This window comes from Haemorhous mexicanus, chromosome 1 (genome assembly GCF_027477595.1).
Source record: "Haemorhous mexicanus isolate bHaeMex1 chromosome 1, bHaeMex1.pri, whole genome shotgun sequence".
NCBI lineage: Eukaryota > Metazoa > Chordata > Aves > Passeriformes > Fringillidae > Haemorhous > Haemorhous mexicanus.
The window spans coordinates 104165797-104185315 of NC_082341.1; the positions used below are offsets into that span (position 1 = coordinate 104165797).

Here is a 19519-nt window from a genome sequence, read left to right on the forward strand (position 1 = left end):
CAGCTCAGAGAAAACCTGGTGAAAGTGGTCTCTAAATTCCTTTAAAAAGCAGTAAGTTCCCTCAATAATTTGTAATATTAATTTTCTTCAATATATCTGCAATATCAATTGTGGTAATCTATTGTGGAAAGATTCCTCGAGCAAAAAATGTCTCTATTTTAACAGGAATAGGAAAGAAAAATTTCTAACTGGCTAGTAGAAAGGTTATGTTTTGTGAGGACCTCATTCTGCATCCAGCTCCTATTCATTATGTTCTCCATGTCAGTTCCCATTTGTTTTGTTCTAGACAACAGCTTTCATGGTGTATGCTGAGAGCAGAATAAAATAACACTTGGAGCCAGGGCCTTGGCCATGGTCATCATCCTGTGATAGACAGAACAGAATATTTTTTCTCACTGGCAGATTGTCTGTAACATTCAGACCTTCCATTGAGCAGCCCAGAGACCCATTTGGAGGTGAGATTGCAAATTAATATTGTATCAATTTGGCAGATGCCCAGTAAAGTTCTTCAAGAGAAGATCAGATTGCTTCATGGACTTTATTTAGACACATGATTAGAGAAAAATATTTGCTAAACACAATGTTCATTTTCTGAAAGGACATCTTTTTGACATGTGAAAATGAGACCAGCAAGCCTTGAAATCACTTTTTAAGAACAAACTGAAATAGCAAGTGTCCAGGATGAACTTAATATAAATAGTATTCTGGTCAGTTTTACTTGGAATTTTCAATAAATGGGAGTAAGCTCTGAAATTCTTTTTATCTTATATAGTAAACCACCCATCCATTTTCCTCATCTTTTCCATTCTCAGTTAAGTAGAACATCATAAATGGAGCCTAGGACTAGGCTGAAAGTTTAGAGAAAGGATTAAGTGCAGCCCTCCATTTGGAACAGATTGCAAAGGATGGGTCCTGCTTGAAAGAATTCTAACCAGAAATTATCATATGTAAAACAAAATTATTGAGGTTATGGCTTAATAAGCCCACATTCCTGATCTCTATTCCTGAAGTATCCATGACAAATTAGTATGGTTGCAATTCTATTTAAATTCAATTTTTCTGTCTTGCGACTGGTCTAATATTTTTGGACAGGGAAAAGGTTCTTCCCAATCTGAAATTTTGCATTCAACTATTAAGTAGATGGAAAGTTTAAAAAGAAGATTGCTAGCTAATCCATCAAGTCATTTATCAGTTTTGGGACATAAATAGATCCATTTTCTGTTCACCAGTAACTAAGAGCTTTGATTCAGGATGTCAAACTGATTTTACAGATTACTCTATGATGTAATTTCATACAGGGACCTATTCCAAACTTGCCAAAGTCTATCCAGCTTTTGAGAACAAGGGTATCGTAATGACTGTTTGACATCCTGTGTTCTTTGTGAAAGCCAGGCTTACCACATTTACAAAGTCACTAAGCCCTGCCAATGAAGCTTACAATGTCTGCAAATATTGGCAAAAGTGCTTATAAACCTCTCACACAGTTATGTCTTTCCCCCTGCTCTTGCTGCTTTCAAGGGCCCCAGACCAATACAAGATCAAAGAAATTACAAGCTCTGCAATCTCAGCATAGACATTTTCGAAATGCTGCTAGTTTAGAAGTGCTTGTTTGCTGTAAAAATCTATTGATGTAGCAAACAAACCCTCTACATTCCAGGAGATGAATAAAGTCATTATCTGAATTTGATTGTGTCTCTCCTAAAACACATGAATCCTTCAGAAAATGGTGGGTTTTAAGTAGAAATTCTAACATCAAATCTTTCTGTGATCATTTCATTTAAATGTAATCAGTAACTAAAAAAAAATGATACTTTCCAGTCCCTCTGTGCTAATCAACTTCTTCTAAACATCAGTGGGGGAAAGATCTAAAACCCATGATATTGTCATTATTTCTTTGTTAATTGCACACACACACAAAAAAAGATCTTTTAAAGCCCCATGCTGAGAGATTTCTGCACATTTTTTTCAAGAATATGCAAGATAACAGAAGGTATTCTAATTATGTGAAAAGTCCTATGTGTAGGAAATCTGTTCCAAGGAAACAAAATGCAAAGAAAGATCTGTATTTGAGGATTTCCAGAGATTTTTTTTTTTCCAGAAGAAGCAGATTGCTCTTGAAGAACAGAAATTCCTTCAGAGTAGGATAACTGCCATGTACTGCTGTTCTAATCTTTCTGCAATGGATTGATTGATGTCAAACTAAAATACTTCCTTCCTTTAAAAACCCAAATCATAAAGTTGTGGGGATACTTATGGATAGTAAATAAATCTAAAAGTGTGAGGAAAAATGAGTAGTTTCATTGTAGTTCCAAGTACATTGCCTCAGAAGAGTTTGTGTTCCTGCACGGAATTTGTCTTCCTTGTGCATGTGAATGCTTTGCCTTACCCTCCAGCAGAGACAATCAGCTGCCAAACCTGTACCCAAGGTTAGGACTTACAGGTGACAGGGACAGCCAACAAATGGTACCACACCTTTACTCCGTCCGACAAAATGAGTGTGCCAATAAATCTTGTTTAGTCACAATTGTTCAGAGCCCTGGATTCCAAGTATAGACAGGACACTAACTCTACCCCAAACTTTCATTACTGTCTTAATATAAACTGTGGCTTTGCAACTAAAACTTAACAAATTAGTAACAGATATTGCTTACAAAGTATTACTTTGTGTATTTTGTGTGGGTTGAAAAAATAAGCATGTGTTATTTATTTAAAAAGTAGCTTTCTCTTTTAAGTATGGATTACTCAAGAATTATTTTTCTCTACAGTTATGTCTTTTTAACAAAACTTGGATATTAGTTCATTAAAAGGAATTCTACATGTAGCAACATAAACTTTTCAAGCAATTGCAGCCAGTACTGAGAAAAAAATCTGTGCTGCTTATCAAAGTGTTCCATGTAATTCTTTTCTTGATAGTAGTTAGTTACAGACTTAATTTTGTGTGACTGGTACAGATTCCTGGTTTTATTTTCAAGAATTTTTAAGATAATTTCTAAAATAATATTTACTAGATATTGATAGAGATTACTAAATTACAATAATCGCAGGATTTGACCTATTAGCACTTATATTAAGGTAAAAGGATGGGAAGATATTTGCAGAGAGGACCTTGTACTTAGAATGCTATTTGTACTTAGATTTAGCCAAGTCAAGGCTCCACAGTGCTCCTGACACACTGCAGAGATTAACCTTTTCTGTGATGGGAAGAGAAAAATCTAAACTTGTTGCTGAAAATTGAGTTGGAGATCCTTCAAAGGGATCAATTTTGAATCTCTAAGTGTACTGTTTTAGAAACATCTACAGAGCTTTTTAGAAAGCTTGCTAGTAACTTGCAGGATATTTTATGCAAATAAAATTTGAATATTTCAAATAATATTTTGAAATAGTGTTTCATGAGAAATTATTCCGTGACTTCTGTTTTAATATTGGTGAGATCATTCAAAATAAAACTGGTTTCTAAAACTAAAATAATTTAACAAATGCATAATTTTTAAACTGCACAAACTCCTATAAATTGAACTGTAGCCACATTATCAAATTGAAAATAGAGCTTTAGGCAGTCAGTTATTCAAAGTATTAATTTATATCAATTAATGATGTGCACTATTTCTAATATACAAAACCTTTCCATAATGGCATCATGTCTCTACATGGTTTCAGCTGCTACTGAAAACATTAAACACCTTCACTATCAAGTGATCCAGAATTCCTGCATGATCCAACAATCCAGACCGATTCTGCTCGGTACCTTCTGGTATTTCTAAGCTTCCACCACCAGGTCTCACCCACAGCTGATGCAGCAATGCCTCCACAGCCTTTCCCCTCCAGGAGTGTGAAAGGGGAGAGTCAGAACCCTCTTCAGCTCCTCCCTCCCCTCCTACAGCCTTCTTATGCTGCCTTCACTTGGGGAAAAAACTCAAGAATAGTCCCAGCTAAGCAGCAAGGTCGGACAAAGGGAAGCAGAGGTGCCTTGTGCTTGGAGAGAGACACTTCATGCAAGCTCTCAAGACCCACTACACACTATATCAAAGATATAAGCCTGATATAGTGCTTTTGCTTTCTTTATGTCTTTATATAATTCAGGTATTTCTATCCATCCCAGTCAGGGGTAATAAATGGCAAGAGATATTTGTTGTGCTGGGTAACAAGCAAAGCTGTTGATATGGCTGGAGAGCGGAGAAGATTAAACAAACCAAAAGTATGTTGGGCATTGGAATTCTCATCCCTTCTTCCCTCAGTCATAACTCAAACAAACCAGTATCCTTTTGTTTGAAATATAATGCTGCTTCAGTTTTTTAAGTACCAGACACACTTTAAAAAAATATGACAAGAACAAACCCCTATGGTTTTCAGATAAGCCATATCTTTGGGGGTTTTGCCATGAATAGATTTATAAGCCATCAAGATATTTACTCTGTTCAGGATAATCAATATAATTGGCCCTGACCCAAATATAATTTAAACCTGACCTGAAGTAATTTCAAATAAAAGAAGAGATTGACTTCAATTAGCCTTAGATAATGTCCAAAAATATTTGTCAAATAGAATACAGAAACATTATACTTGCATAACCCATCTGTAGGTTAAAGGTTGTAGTTTTTCTAGCTTTGTAGTTAATTTGGGTTTATAATCCTGCAATCTCTTTCATTTCCTTTAATATCCAATTAAAAATCCTTGTCATGGATACAATTTTAAACAAAATAGGAAAGAGATACTTTGTATCTCCTTAATATTTCATGGATGCTCTAGGTGATTAATTAAAAATTATGTTATATGAATAAAGTATGAATTGCTGTAACTATGTAAGACAAAATTCGACAAAGTGCAACAAAGTGTCACAAAGGAATTTCATGTTAATCCTTAACTCTGTAACAACGCAGTATTTGCTAGGTGTGTGACACTAACCATGAAGGTGTTTGAAATGTGCAGTTTCAGGAAGTTCATGAATCTGAAACGACCCTTAGTTGACACAAATTTCAGAGAGTGCACTAGTCTCAGTTAATAATTTTGCATAATACTTACCTGAATTGAAAACATATTTGGTGTTGCACAGTCCATGTGGGAGAAAATATCTTTTACTCCTTTATGATGTAAAGATTCAACAAAATATGCAAAGCAGTTAATTTTGAAAAACAGTCCTTATATTCTCCACTGCACACAGTGCACTCCCCATAGATTGATTTCAAATATATTTTTGGAACAAATGGAGCATAGGTAGGAGTAGAGGCATGGATTTGTATAGTTAAGTAAACCTCGTAAATCTGTAGTAGTTGTCTGTACATCAATATGCCAGTGCAAGAAAAGACAGAGGTGATAAATGCAAAAGTGAAATATGGAGATAATTTCTTTCCAGGTCATAAGAAAAAAGTGGGAAAAAAAATCTAATAGATGCTACATGCTAGACCTTACTTAAATACTCTTATTCTTAAGTAAAAGAGCATCTTAATTAAGAGAAATACAGATGTATTTTAACATAACTTATTTTTGAAGTGTGTTATTTAGGTTTTACAGTCTTAGATTATCTGTTGTCTATATTTTTTCAAAGTTCAGAAGAAAAAAGTTCCCAGCAATTTTTCACAACTTCATCTCCTCCCTGTTACTCTGCAAAAGCTGTGGTGTCTGTCTTTCTTCATGGCTAGTATTGCCTCTTCAGCCATCCACATAGTGCTCGAGTGACAATGAGCAAATGCCAAGTATCAATGAGAAATAGTGTCTATGCTCACTGCTTAGTAAAATAAATGTATGGAAAACTCATTAGCAATGTTTTACTTGTCTTCTATTGACTCCTAAACTGAGTTTCAAATATATAAGCAATGTTTGCTTCCGATTGCTACAGGGCACTTAGGTAGGGAAGATTCTTCTCCTCGCTAGCTCCAATGTAAATGCATTGTTTAACATTCAAAAACACAAGAGATCATACTGAGGAAACTGTAGCAAATTTTATGCCCAGCCTTTCTGTAAGAGTACCACATTTTAATATGGTTTAAAATCAGTTCAGCAAAGAAAATCTTTATTTCAATCAGCACAGAACTCTCTCAGGTAGAAGGGGGCCTTCCCATATACAGATTTATAGTAAAGTAAGTTTTTATTTTTTGTTTTGTTTTAGCTTTTTCTTCTTGTTTTTGTTTGGCTGGTTTGTTGGGCTTTTTTGTGCTTGTATTTATAATTTCATCTCAAAGTAACATTTACCAAAACATCTCTGGGCCAAGCCTTGCTCTGGTCTGAAAGAGTCAGCTTTCAAAGGAACAGTGGTACCTGACAATGGATGAGCATTTGGTCACTTTATAATGAAGAGAGAGTGGATTTGATTTTGAAATTCTTCCCTAATTCAAATTCAGGAATAATCAGCATTTCTTAGTTTCCAGCAAAGGGTCTGAAGCTTCTAAGACCCATTCTTCTCTGATTTCAGTAGAACTTTGAATTATCTCAACTTGTACCCCAGTTCTTGCTTCTTGCCTATATTCCCCAGAAAGTGGAATTTCAGTGTAAGGAAAAAATATACAATAAACTATTGCTAAAATGTGCAAAACTTACAAAAAAGATTATGCTATTCACTAGCATGAACTTGAAGTGTTTGTTATGAACAGACCTTATCTGAATGAAATTATAAATTATAACCTCTGAGTACCATAACAGAGGTGTGAAACTTATTACCATTAATGGGAATTATAAAACAAAGCCTCTGGGCCCTGGAATGAGAAATGCACCATAGAATGGTTATCTGAATCCATAGCTATTTGAGTTTCACAACATTTTTGAAAGGGTAAATACTTAATCTAGCATGTTATTTCCAGTTTAGTCTTGAAATATCTAACTGTTGCAGGTGCCTCATAGATAATTAAGTAGCTTAGTGCAAAACAGTAAAAAATAATGAAACTTTTAAAAAGGCAATAGGAACAAATTTCCCACAACACCAACAGTGTATTTTGCACTTACCCACAGGAGACATCTCAGGAACTCCAGCAGTGTAGGGACCATCCAGAAATTTTGGCTCATTGTCATTGATGTCCTGAATCTTAATGACGAACTCAGACTCTGGCTCCACGGGTTTATTAGTCAGCCTATCTAGTGCTTGTGCTCGGAGCGTGTAGTAGGCCTGCTCCTCTCGGTCCAGCCTCTTTGTAGCATGAATATCCCCCGTGTTCTCATCAATAATGAAAATGGAACTTGCCCCTTCGCCTGACAAGATGTATTTGATGGAACCATCTCCTTTATCAACATCAGAGTGAAGCTGGTGAAAAATTGATGAGAGATGAGATTAACTTACAAGAGAGTCAGTGGCATGGAGATATGTTAAAAAAATAATTCCTGTGTTGAGCAGAACATTTGATTGTTCCTGGAAATATAAGCTGAATGTTTGTCACACACAGCGTGTGTGGCACCATTAGAATTTGTAAATTTGCTCCTTTAAGCACAAAAACTTCATTCTTTCCTCACTCTTCTCATGCCAGATTTTTACATAGGCAAACACATGCACCCATATGATCATAACCATGACTTTATTCCTATCTGAATTTAACCACATTGCTCAGTTCAGCTTATAATCCTTCTGAAGGGTGAGACTTGAAACAAATGGCAATATAAACTTCATGTCAGTGTGTGTTTGCTCTTGTGTGTATTTACGTATTTTCTCAGTGTTTACTGCAGAGAGCAGTAAAATATGCCAAATACTCCTCCTGAGGGAAAGCAGCAGGTACTGATCTCTTCACTCTCGTGACCAGTGACAGAATTCACTGAGAGAATGGCATGAAGCTAAGTCAGGGGAGGTTTAGGTTGGATAGCAGTAAAGTTTTTCAATAAGAGGATGGTTGGGCACTGGAGCAGGCTCCCCAGGGAAGTGGTCACAGCACCAAGAATGACAGAGTTCAAGAAGCATTTGGACAATGCTCTCAGGCACTTGGTGTGATTCCTGCAGTTTCCTGTGCAAGGCCATGGGTTGGACTTGATTATCTTATGGGTCCCTTCCAGCTCAGCATATTCTATGGTTCCATAAAATGAGGTAAAATGTACTGGTTGATAAATTGCTCACTACTATCTGATGGGCCTTTAACTTCAATTCTTCATTTCCATATCTTCCTTTTCATTATCTAATTACAGAAAAATGCAGACTCTGAGAAAGACCAAGGTGTCCTGGCACTTTTGGAAGCACACAGCATTGAAAGCCAGGTGCAGTTTCCCTGGGACTACTTGTAGTAGGCGCACAAGAAATACACTTCAGCATACAAAATGCATCTTCCATTAGAAAGATAAGAAAGGTTTACAGAAAGAAATTTTTTTTCCTCATCACTCAACATATTTTAAATTACAGAGCAGGATTCCACAGGTTTTCTAGCTCTTTTATGTTGACCGAGTTTCATCTTCCAGTTAGAAAACACAGACTCAAACACCTCTTACATACTTCTCAAACTTCTCAAACAATAAAGAGTGTAATTGATATGGATGTCATGTTATAGTAACACACACATATGATATAGTTAATACTGTACAAGTGAAAAGAATACCAGTAAAATGTAAAGTATTTTCTTGCTTGTTAAAAGTGGAATAATTTGTAAATAGCTGAAGACAGTGTTAAATATGCTTGGGTTTTTCTATCTCATATCTTCTTTGTACCTGCCCTAATTCCATGTTATCTTGGGTTTGGAGGTACATTCACTATCATCACCATCATCATCACAATTTCCATCGCTAACTTTTTTCTCTCTGTTAGGAGTATCACTGTGACAGTATTCACTTCCCAAATACATGCAGACAATTGTTATCTTGGGCATGACTTAGCACAGCTGCAAAATATTTTCCTATTTCAGCAGGGAAGTATTCATGCTCAGTTTTGAATTTTTCAGCTGGATAAAAAGCTGCCTATTTCTTACACATTATTTCACTTATACTGTTTGGATATCTCATACTTATGCAATTACAGTGCACTCTGCTCTTTTAAGACAGAAATGGAATCCAGAGCTTTGGACTGGATTAGAGAAACAGAACTAGGATATCTAAATCAGATTAGCTACATTATTTTGAAATATGATTTATCCTTATTCTGCTGCTACCTAAATCCAGAGATACCTAAACAAGCCTAAGATTTCTTTGGTGGATTTCCCCAAACATTTAAAGCCCAACTTCTCTGCACACTCAGGAATAAACAGTGCTGACACTGTGAGCAGGCCAAGGAAAAATGTATCTCACATTCAGGCTCTTATGAGATCCACAGCACTGGGTATTCCTCAGTCCCAATGGCTGGGGTTTATTGAACAAACCATACCTCTGTTCAACTCACACATCTATGACAGCTCGGTCTTTCAATGCTTTTTTAAACTTGACTGGAAGAAGTATCCATCTTCCCTACAGAGGAGCAGGGGCCTGTGGGAGTAAGAATCTGTATAACTTGTCTCTAATTTTATTTGACCCTTTTTTCCTTCCTATTTTCTTTCTCTAATACCTGCTTCAGGGTCCATAGGTCTCCTGTGTGCTACAGAGGAACTGTGTGTGTTTCCCTACACAGCCAGAATCCTACAGTCTAGACTGACATGCAGAACATCACATTACAGAAGAACCGAGGTTATGGCATACAAAGATTCCATGCCTTTGTCTTTCTTAAGTGATTCTGTTTTCTCCATACCCCATATTGTAGCTGCTCTTTCTGTGGTGGCTGAGACTCTCACATTCTCCCTGTAAAGGCTGTTCCACCTTTTCTGGCATACTTTAGGATGAGAGAAAAGCAGGGGACACCAGCATCCCCAGCATTTCATCAGGCAGAGCATTTTTCTGAATTTTAGAGATGTACAAGTATATCTCGTCAAGCAGAGAAAGGAAAGTTTCCATATCTCAGTTTCTGACAACAGCACAGCGCTGTCCCATTGGGATGGAGCGGAGCCCATCAGCACACCACAGTGCTCTCAAACTCCAGGGCTGCACAGCCTACTTTTTACCTTGGATCTACATCCAGACCTATCCCAAATAACTAACCAGCACTGCTTTGAAAAAAATAAAAAAGAGACCTTCAGGGGAGAGGCCAGTAAATCCTTGAAGATGCACTGAGCAAGGCTTTCACATCCTAGGGAAAGGAGAAATTCTGTAGCTTCAGCATTTCCCATTTGCTCACTCAGTGGCTAACTGATTAACAACACATTGTTCTTTAAGGAGTTCCACTTTGAGGTCCATAAATCTCCTCATGGATTGCACTACAGTGGCTGGTGACCTGGAGTGAAATGCTGAGCAGAAGCCACTTTTTGGAACGATGCCTTGGTGAGAAAACTGCTACCACATGGATTAGTAAAGTGATTGGTGAGGACCTTTGTTATTCCAAGGTTAAGGCTCTGGAACTGCAAACTTCTTTGCATCTTTTATTAAAACTTTGTTCTACTCAGCATTAAAGAACTGTGCTGGCCCATGCTCAAATTAGTAATGTACCATTCTCTACCTACTTAACCACAGGAAGGTGATATAGCTAAAGATTTTGGTTTGTCTTTGGTACCGTGGAACAATCAATTCAGTGTAAAGCACTCCAAAGAGATTTTTTTCAACACTTTTATATGCTTTTTAGAGGAGATCTGAGAAAACTTAAAAGTACAGTACAAGAGAACAACACAAAAAAAAATGTACCTTGCTGAAAATATTGAGAATTTTGATGCAGTTTTCATGCCACCAATATCCAGTTTCACACAATATAATTCTTCCATACAGTGATCTTCAAAGTCATTAAGGTAGAAGCATCAATGCATTGCAACTATGAACAAAATTTTTGAATTTGAATGTCCTGTATCATATTCACAGCAAACTACCTGTGGTTCCAGATATTTAATTTAACATTGTAGGAAGTGAGAAGCACAATTTTCCATATTAGGTTGGCTTTAGAAAACACTTTGTGCATTTTCAGTTGTTGTGAGTTGTTTGCTTTTGTTATTGCTTTTGGGTATTATTTGTCCCTTTTTTAATAGAAGAAACACATTAAGTAATAAGACCTGGGATTTTTATTTGTTCTTGTTATTAATTTGGCAACAATTATATAGCATTACATTAGTCCTCAGGACAGTAGTACTTAGCAGGAAGGTTCCAGAAAGCCTCTCTGGCTGTTCCATCTGCTAGCTTGCCTTTCACTCCTCCCACTTTCTATAGGGCCATTCTTGCAGGAGACAGAACTGCAGCTCAATCTGTAGCTGCACATGGGGACTGACTTTCGAAGTAGACAGGCTCAAGACAAAGTCACTTTCAAATTCTTGTTTCAAGAGACATGGAGGATTCAAGGATTCACTGGGTAAATCTCATCTGGTTCCATTCTGGGTCATTCCAGAAAATTCCTCTTTCAGAATCAGTTTGCCATGGATATTGTAAATAAAACACCCTCTTTTCAGAAAGCGAAATAATGGAGAGAGTTGTATGCTTCCAATCCATTTCATCCATTGCCACCTCCACACAATATCCATGATGGTGACTCTCTAGTTTGCCTTGCCTTTCAACTTGGCTTATTATCAGTATAGGATTCATGATCTTATATGCTGATCCTATAGCCTTTTTGTTGCATACTGCATATATTTAACATTAAGATTCTAAGAGTTCTGGAGTTAGGTGATCCCTGCATTTACAAGAGTACATGCGAACAGGAAAGGGAAGCAACAAACCTCTAGACAGAGATGATGTATTTTTTACCAGCAGGATAACTTCTGATGTGCTAGGAAAGTTAGCAGAGAGCAAACAAATCTAATAATAAAAGCCACATAAGCCTTTTTGAGGCAGAGGGAAAATGTACATAAAAAGTGAACTTTTTCTTGTTCTTTAGAAGATAATTTATTGTTGACTCTGAACTCAAGCTAAAAAAGCACTTAATCTCTTTAGGATCTCAGTTTTAGAAAATACTTGCTGGATATGTGTGAGAGAAGGAAGCAGTCAGCTTCACTAAAGAGCAAAGGTGTTTCTACCTTAAGTCTTTTAATAAACCAAATCTTTTCTCACATTGTTTTGGCCCTACAGCAATATAGCTTAGTCTAGGGTCTCCCCTAATGCATTTATGTCTATGTGGGCCTTTAGTCTGGTGATGATTCTATGGAAACATAAAAAATTTTTTTTTTCAAAATTCCCAATACTCAACAGTTTCTAAATATTGCCTGTGTTAAAATCTGTACAACTAAAGATGACAGTCTTTTGTATCACTTGCCATTAAAGTAATAAACAGTATTTACAAAAGAGAAGGAGACTAATTTTTCTCAGGAAGGAGAGATATTGCACTGAATTATTAAAAGCATTTTAAGTACTAAAAGCAGCTTATCTGGCCACTACCATCTCTTGTATGTCTGAAGGGGAGGTTTGCTCTTTTTCTGATTTTCAGTTCAGACTCCTTTAAAGAAGGTGCAATGGTCATATGCTCATATGCCTCTCTCCTCTGATCTTTCTTAAAGATCTATATTTCTTTTTGCTTCTCTCTGTGCCAGCATGGTCAATGATTCATTACAGAGTTTATAGATTATTGGTGAAGAAGAAAATCGAAGGGAGAATGGGAGGAGCTGATGTTTTTTTGACACTAGCAGAATGACAGAAGCAATGGAGAGAAAGAGATGGGCAGGGGAAACATTAGATGCTTCAATACAATCTAGCTTCTTTGCTCTCTGAGACCATAGGAAATGTGCTCTCCTTTGCAGAACTGAAAAGTTTTCTCGAGGAGGATTTGCCTTGTCTGCACCTCTTCCTTTGTCTCTATGAAATTAACTAGAAAAGGAGGAGAGGAATGAAAACTGCCTCCTCCTCCTCCTCCTCATGCCCTGTGCAGCATCCATCTTTATTGGTGATATGGAACTGGCACCAACTGAAGGTTTATTCCTGCCTCCTCACAAACCGCAAGGAAGCACTAAGAATCAAAAACAACAATGAAAAAGGAAAAAAAAAAAACCTCCAAGCCAGAAGCAATCTTCTTGTCCATTTTATAAACTCCGTTTACTATCACAAAACAACTGAGAACAGACTGCGAGAAGAATAAACATTTTCTCATGCCACCTTCTCCCCTTCATCCTTTCTGGGAAGACATAAAAAGGGTATATAAAGATTGAGCATGTAACTTCTAGAAGGCTTAAGAAAGCTGGTGATTTGAAACAAAAGCACAATTTTTCCATTTCTATTAATTTTAGTCATCACAACATCCAGGTTCTTAAATCTGCTGTTCTCAGATTTTCTTGGAGTCAATATTTACTATGGTTACTCATACAAAGTTTTCAAATCCCCTTTCCCCTTAGATTATCATTGTTAGTATGTGTTTTGTGATGACTCATAAAGTACTAGATACTTGTAGGGGTTTTATCTCTTTTTCTTTTTCTTTTCTTTTAATGTAACAATGTATTTATCAACTCTCAGGATAACTAAGGGTTCCGTGCTGTTGCTTTGGAACAATTTCAATGCAAATAGTAACTAATATTTAAAATTCAACCTGGATGATGTAGTTAACATTTCAGTAAAATCTAATGTGCACACAAACCACATTTCTGCAATGTCTAAGGGCTTCACAAACACATTAGTTATTAATAGGATCATTGTTTTCAGAGGGAGCCATGAAACTATCATTCTTCCAAAGTGAAACCATATTTCAGTATCAACAGCCTAGGACATCTTTTTAAATTTATCTTTCAGTCTGATTACAGAAGTCATGAGGGAAAGAAAAAGATTCCTCAACATTTTATTGATGTCAGCAAAGGCCTGTGATTCATTTAATTGACTTTATACTCAGGCACCAGTGAAAGTATTATTCAGTCGGTAATGATTTTCTTATAAAAGTCTATTCTCCAAGAAATGTTGAGAAAGTGATAAAGGAGCTCCTGGAGGGCTTTTGTTTGCTTTTGGTTTTATTAATTTATGTAAAACTATAGTATAGGCCTGGGCTCAGAAAGAGATATGCTGGTCTACATTCTGTGCTTTCAGCACAGCAGATAATACTGCGGACAAGAGATCAAGTCAATATAAACAGATATACCCAAAACTCCAACACATTTAATTAGAGTTTGAACAGAAGGAATATGCTTGTAATGCTGCCAGAGTTTCCTTGTCTCAGCAATGTTGTCAGCATAGTAGGGAACCCGCACAGACAACGGTGTCACTGTGGCACAATTTGCCATGTTGACATACTGGCAATTTCATGCACTGTTTTGTGCCTTCAGACTTGCTCTTTGTCAGGCAAGTGCAGAGACAGTCACAAGGGAATACAACAAAGTCTCATGCAGCAGACCACAATATAACCACTTTATATTTATCTAACACAAGAAGTTGGTGACAGGGTTGCTAAAAATCTGGTCAGTCCAGACAAGACATCTCTTCTGACTTGATTTAAAATATCCAAACAGTGTCTGGAGTGCTCAGGGCTGACCAAAGACCTAAGAACTTCTGAGATAATTGAGGCCCAGGACACTTCAGAGATCTCTTCACATTCAGCACTGACCCTACAGGCTGCCTGAACTCAGACTGCCTCTGAATCATATTTTGTTTTGACACAGGTAATACTAGAGTCCTATGAATGACCACAAGGCAGATATATATCTGCCCAGGATCACCACAAATGCAATGAGGTCATCAGAAATTACCTACCAAATGAACACATTTCAGATTCAAGGTAAAACCAAGGCACATCCCTTTGGGAGTATCAGTTTCCATCCCACAGATTGTCCTCAATAGTCCTCCTGCAGTCAAAATGTATAAACTTTGGTGTATTTTGAATCTTCAAGACCTTCATATTCAACAGGATATAAAACCAGTGAGAACAAAGCTTCGTTTGCAATCAAGGTATTCAGTCATTATTAAGAAAGCAGAGGATGAGGCTAAATAAATAGAAATGTTTAACAGGAAAGAGAGGAAAAATAAAATTTAAGTGAATACATAAATAAAAAAGGTAAAAAATTCACAAACTGAAAGCCAAAGTGAATGAGAATGTGGATACACCTGAAGTTCAAGAATAGTATTTCAGAGTAATGTTGTATAACTTTATCAGAGACTTCTTTTCATACACTGCCTAATTTGACAGCAGTTTAAAAAGATGATTACCTGAATCTGGTCAAGTGTCATTTTACTGAGGATGTGTAATACCACTACTCCAAGTGTATGGGGAAAAAAAAAAAAGGAGGTAAAAAAAGAAAGAAAAGAAGTTGAAACTTAAATGGCCATTGGTTTTCAAGTCCTGAAACCAGAGGAGAAAACAAAATAAACATGATTAATGGGCAGGGAGAGAAGCATAACTGTCAGCTGACTTTTAATGAACTAGGTATTTTTCTTTAGAAAACCTTCAAACAATCCTTATTTCCACTGTAATGCAGTTTTTTAACTCCTTTTCTGTTACAGAATGCATGTTTTTGTGCCTAAGAAACTAAAATAGTAAGATTTTGTATTAATTTACTTATGCTCTTCCATTAGCAAACTTGGAATAAGCAGTTAGGTTTTACTATTCCCTCCTTCCTCTGTATTGTTTCCAAAATAAATTTTCAGGGATACTGGTGGAAGAGTTTAGTTAAAGACCTTTACAGCCCTTATACTTTTAAGTGGTGGATCAATGCTTCAGGAGGATAATAATCTTACCACCTCAGCCAAATGAAGTGAGGTGAATATTTAATTTTGCCAGCCTTTTGAAAATGGGGGTTAAAGAGGAAAGGGACAGTGAAACTTCATTTCCTTGATGGCTACTGTTCAAACAAAATTCAAATTAGAGGTACTAAAATTCTAAAACTTTCACTTCATAATATTCCACTTAGCATCTAAGTAAGCCCTCAAGGCTTCTAGGTTGAAGACCAAGTTCAGAAGAATAGTTCCCCTAGGAATAACTGATACTGTCATCTAAAGGCTAGTGAGTTGAATAATTAATAGGAAATACTGAAAACTTGATGTGATAAGAGCATCCATGTAACATTTCTATATTTTTTCTCTTAATAATACTCAGCTGTGTCTGTAGTGTTCTCTCTCCTCGTGTATACTCTCATAATGTAGCTCTTTATATAGGCAGGGATTGTATATCTATACATGCATCTAAGTGTGTGTATGTACATGTACACATGTGTATACACACACACGTACCCTTCCCTTTTCTTTCCTTTTCCAGTCTCTGCAGCTGCTGTAGTCACCAATCTGTGCCTTTTCCACTCCCCAGTTTTAATAAGAACACAAAATGCCCTGTGGCGACAGGGAATTGTGCAGCCAGCCCATTAAGTTTACTGCAGCTCAGGAGGAACTCAGAAGCAGCTGCTGCTGTGGATGGAGCTGAGTGGGCATATGTAGCTGGCTGAGTATTCTTGAGGAGTTTTAATGGGCCATCATCATGACATGTCACTCCCCAAAATGACTGTTTGTCATTCACTCTCTTAAAAAGACAGTTTGGCAGCTTTGGGAGGTAAAAACCATCTGCATACTGTGCATCATCATGTACTAATTGCATAATATTTATTGGGGGTGGGGGGACAGCAATACTGTATTGTAGCACCACCAAGAGCCTATAGATATCATAACATGTTCCTAACAAGAACTGCAAAAAAGGAGACCTGCTTTCCCCTCATGCACAGGCTTCAAACTTTTCAGAAATTGCCTTCCTAGAAGGGAAACAGACCACACTGTTTGCAGACAACATGCACGTTGGAATCCTTACAGAGCTTTTCAATATTCAGCATCGCGTGGGGTTTTCGTTCAGTTGTTTTCTCTTTTTTTTTTTTTGGTGGTGGTGGTGGTGGTGTTTGTTTTCTTCCCCACACTACTCTCAGTCTATCAGTATTTATTCCTAGGAGTACTCATTCTAAATATCTCAGTGAAAAAAACAGCATCATTGACAAACCAACACAGAATGGATTTGCCATCTCATGTGGGGGGATAGAATGTAAGAAAATACAGTGCCGAAGGTAGTCTCACACCTGAGGAGTGGCAGCTGTACTAATCACCAAAGATTAGGAACAGGCCTGCCCTTTATAGGCCACAGCTGTGTCCAATAAGAAGAAGAGTGCTACAAAAGAGTGGGTTAGCTGGTTGAGAGGAGAGCTGGAATTAGTTGGCTGTGCTGTGAGGAAGAGGTCCGTGCTGTGAGGAGCTGCCCATGAGAAATCACCAAGAAGTTAAGGAACTTTTGCAATAAGATGACAACACTCTGACTTACTTTTTATACAAAAACAGTTGTTTTTTACTCAAATAGTTTTAATTTTTGATTAGAGAAAACCCAATGACTCAAACCTCACTTCTACAAGAGCCTAATACAATTAAATCACGTGAAAATACCACTGCAGTGAAACTCTATTTACAAATTCCTGAATGTTTACTCTTGCTAGCTTTATTTTGGGTCTTCTTCTCCAGGAAAGGGCCTAAGTTCACTTCCATACATGCCAACAGCATTTCCACATGATCTATATCTATTCATAGTGAACCAAGCAACTTGCTGTTGTATACTAAAGTGACGGATTTGATGGTCCAGTGCTTTGATTTATTTTGTTGCCAAGAATCACTGAAGCTGTAAGACAAAATTCCCTTAAAGTCACTACACTCTATTTCAGCAGTATAATGAACTTGTTTCAAGGATGCTTCCTTTCTCCATTCCCCACATATTGCTTCTACAAATGTGTTCAGGCTTTTAAATGTAGCATGGCAAACAAATACCAAAGTTCCCAGCATACTTCATGGAAGAATATCTCTGGGCTAGCAGATGTTCATGGGCTTGAAAAGTTTATGTATGTGTAGCAGCTTGCAGAAACAAAACATTCAAGAAACTTTTCTCATTCTTGTTCTCAAATTACTTCCTCACTATACATTAAATAATTTCTGTTTGCACAGTATTAACACACATACAGTGAAGTACTGTTTCCTGAGCTTATATTTTTCTTGTATGAAACACATACATAGGTGCACAAATATATATATATTTATAGTTATATGAATATTTTCCCTTCTTACACCACTTAACTTCTATTAATTATTTCAGTACAGTTTGTTTCTTTTTGTTAGTTAGTTAGTTAGTTAGTTAGTTAGTTAGTTAGTTAGTTAGTTAGTTAGTTAGTTAGTTAGTTAGTTAGTTAGTTATTCTGACCAGACAATGCATGCATGCACTATTCCTTATATCACAGAAAGAAGGGAAAGAGGGTAAATGAAACAAGAAAGGCAGTAACAGAATTTATGTACCTTCAAAAATGAAAAATTAATGCTTTTACTTTTTTATCTGTCCTTGAAAACAGAAATAAGACATTAGAATACAAATATGGTAATTGGAAAGTTGCTTCTCCCATAATGCTTTTTCTACTCAGCCATAATAATTTGGGACTAGGATTTCAACCATGGAAAATGGGAGCACATTAGACTATCTACTTTTTCATCTCTAACTCTGTAATCTATAGAATTATCTGTAACAGCACTGCACAGGAAAAATAATCATAGACATTTCTTGTTTGACTACCATATCAATAATGTCAAATTTACACACAAAAATTCATTTGGTATTAAAGTATTTTCTGAGATAAGATATGTACTTATTTACTGTATTTATTTTGGATTGGAAATTATACCTCCCATATTGTCTCTTCTTTGTCAAACTACTGATCTATAGTTTAGAGTGATTATCCTCTTTCTGCTTCAACTATCCAAAATAGCTTGCAGCATTGCTTCATTGATAATGATTTTTCTCATAGGAACCTGCTTCCAAAGAACATTAGTAACAAGGAATAGATACCCAGAGGGTGTAGAGCTTTTTTCATTTGTTTTCATTTTAGTTTTATGTTGTATCAATTCCTCACATTTAATTTGCTTTTGAAAGTTTAATGCTACTAAAGATCAACTCATAATCTTACCTTGCGTGTTAGTGGGAAGTGCTGACACCCTGACAGACTTGAAGACAATGGTAAAATACCTAACTGTAAGACAGTGTAAGTACCTGGGGTCAAGTGTCTGGAGAGGTTTATAAAGTACTGGACTACATAAGAGAGTATGATCTGATCATTTTAATGATTAAAGACTTGCAATAGAGAAAAAATGTAGTTAACTGGGTCCATGTACTCACTAATCTTTAATTTCTTGAAAACAACTGTGGACTTGTTAATTAATATTTTAAAAAACTGTCAGAACAAAACAGACTTTACATGTCTGACTAAATACGAATTTTAATTTTTTTAAAAAAATGATGGTACAAATGTCAGGATAAAAGTGCTTGGTTTTGTGTTTTTCTTCTTAAAAACTAAATTAATATTGTCTTTCTTTAGAAAATTCTGTATGTTTGAAAAAAATGCAATACTTGATGCTGACTTTCGTGAAAGATATATAGTGAACTTTAAATTGACAATTCTCCATATGAACTAATTGGTTATATGTTATAAAATATTTCACACCACCCAGGTATTTCCCAAAGCATTTTCACAAATCTAATCCCACAGGTCTTCTCACTAGAATCAATGGGACTACTCCTAGACCTAAAGTGCAAAATTAGGATTTTGACACAGTGCCCAGATTGGATATAATTAGTACCTCAGAAGGCATGTTGTGGGGAAAGTCACAACTGCCCAGAGCTGAGAGTAGGGCAAGGAAAAAAGTCAGTAACAGAGAATTTAAA

General features: G+C 36.5%; 1 protein-coding gene across 2 annotated transcripts in view; it reads right to left on the bottom strand.

The window, feature by feature from the left end:
- The window catches only part of CDH7 (cadherin 7), an 84737-nt gene that overhangs the window by 37547 nt on the left and 27671 nt on the right, over positions 1–19519 (bottom strand). For both annotated transcript variants that reach the window (XM_059857553.1, XM_059857544.1), the window contains exon 3: positions 6934–7228. In XM_059857553.1, the coding sequence (XP_059713536.1) occupies positions 6934–7228 (295 nt within the window). The remainder of the gene's footprint in view (positions 1–6933; positions 7229–19519) is intronic.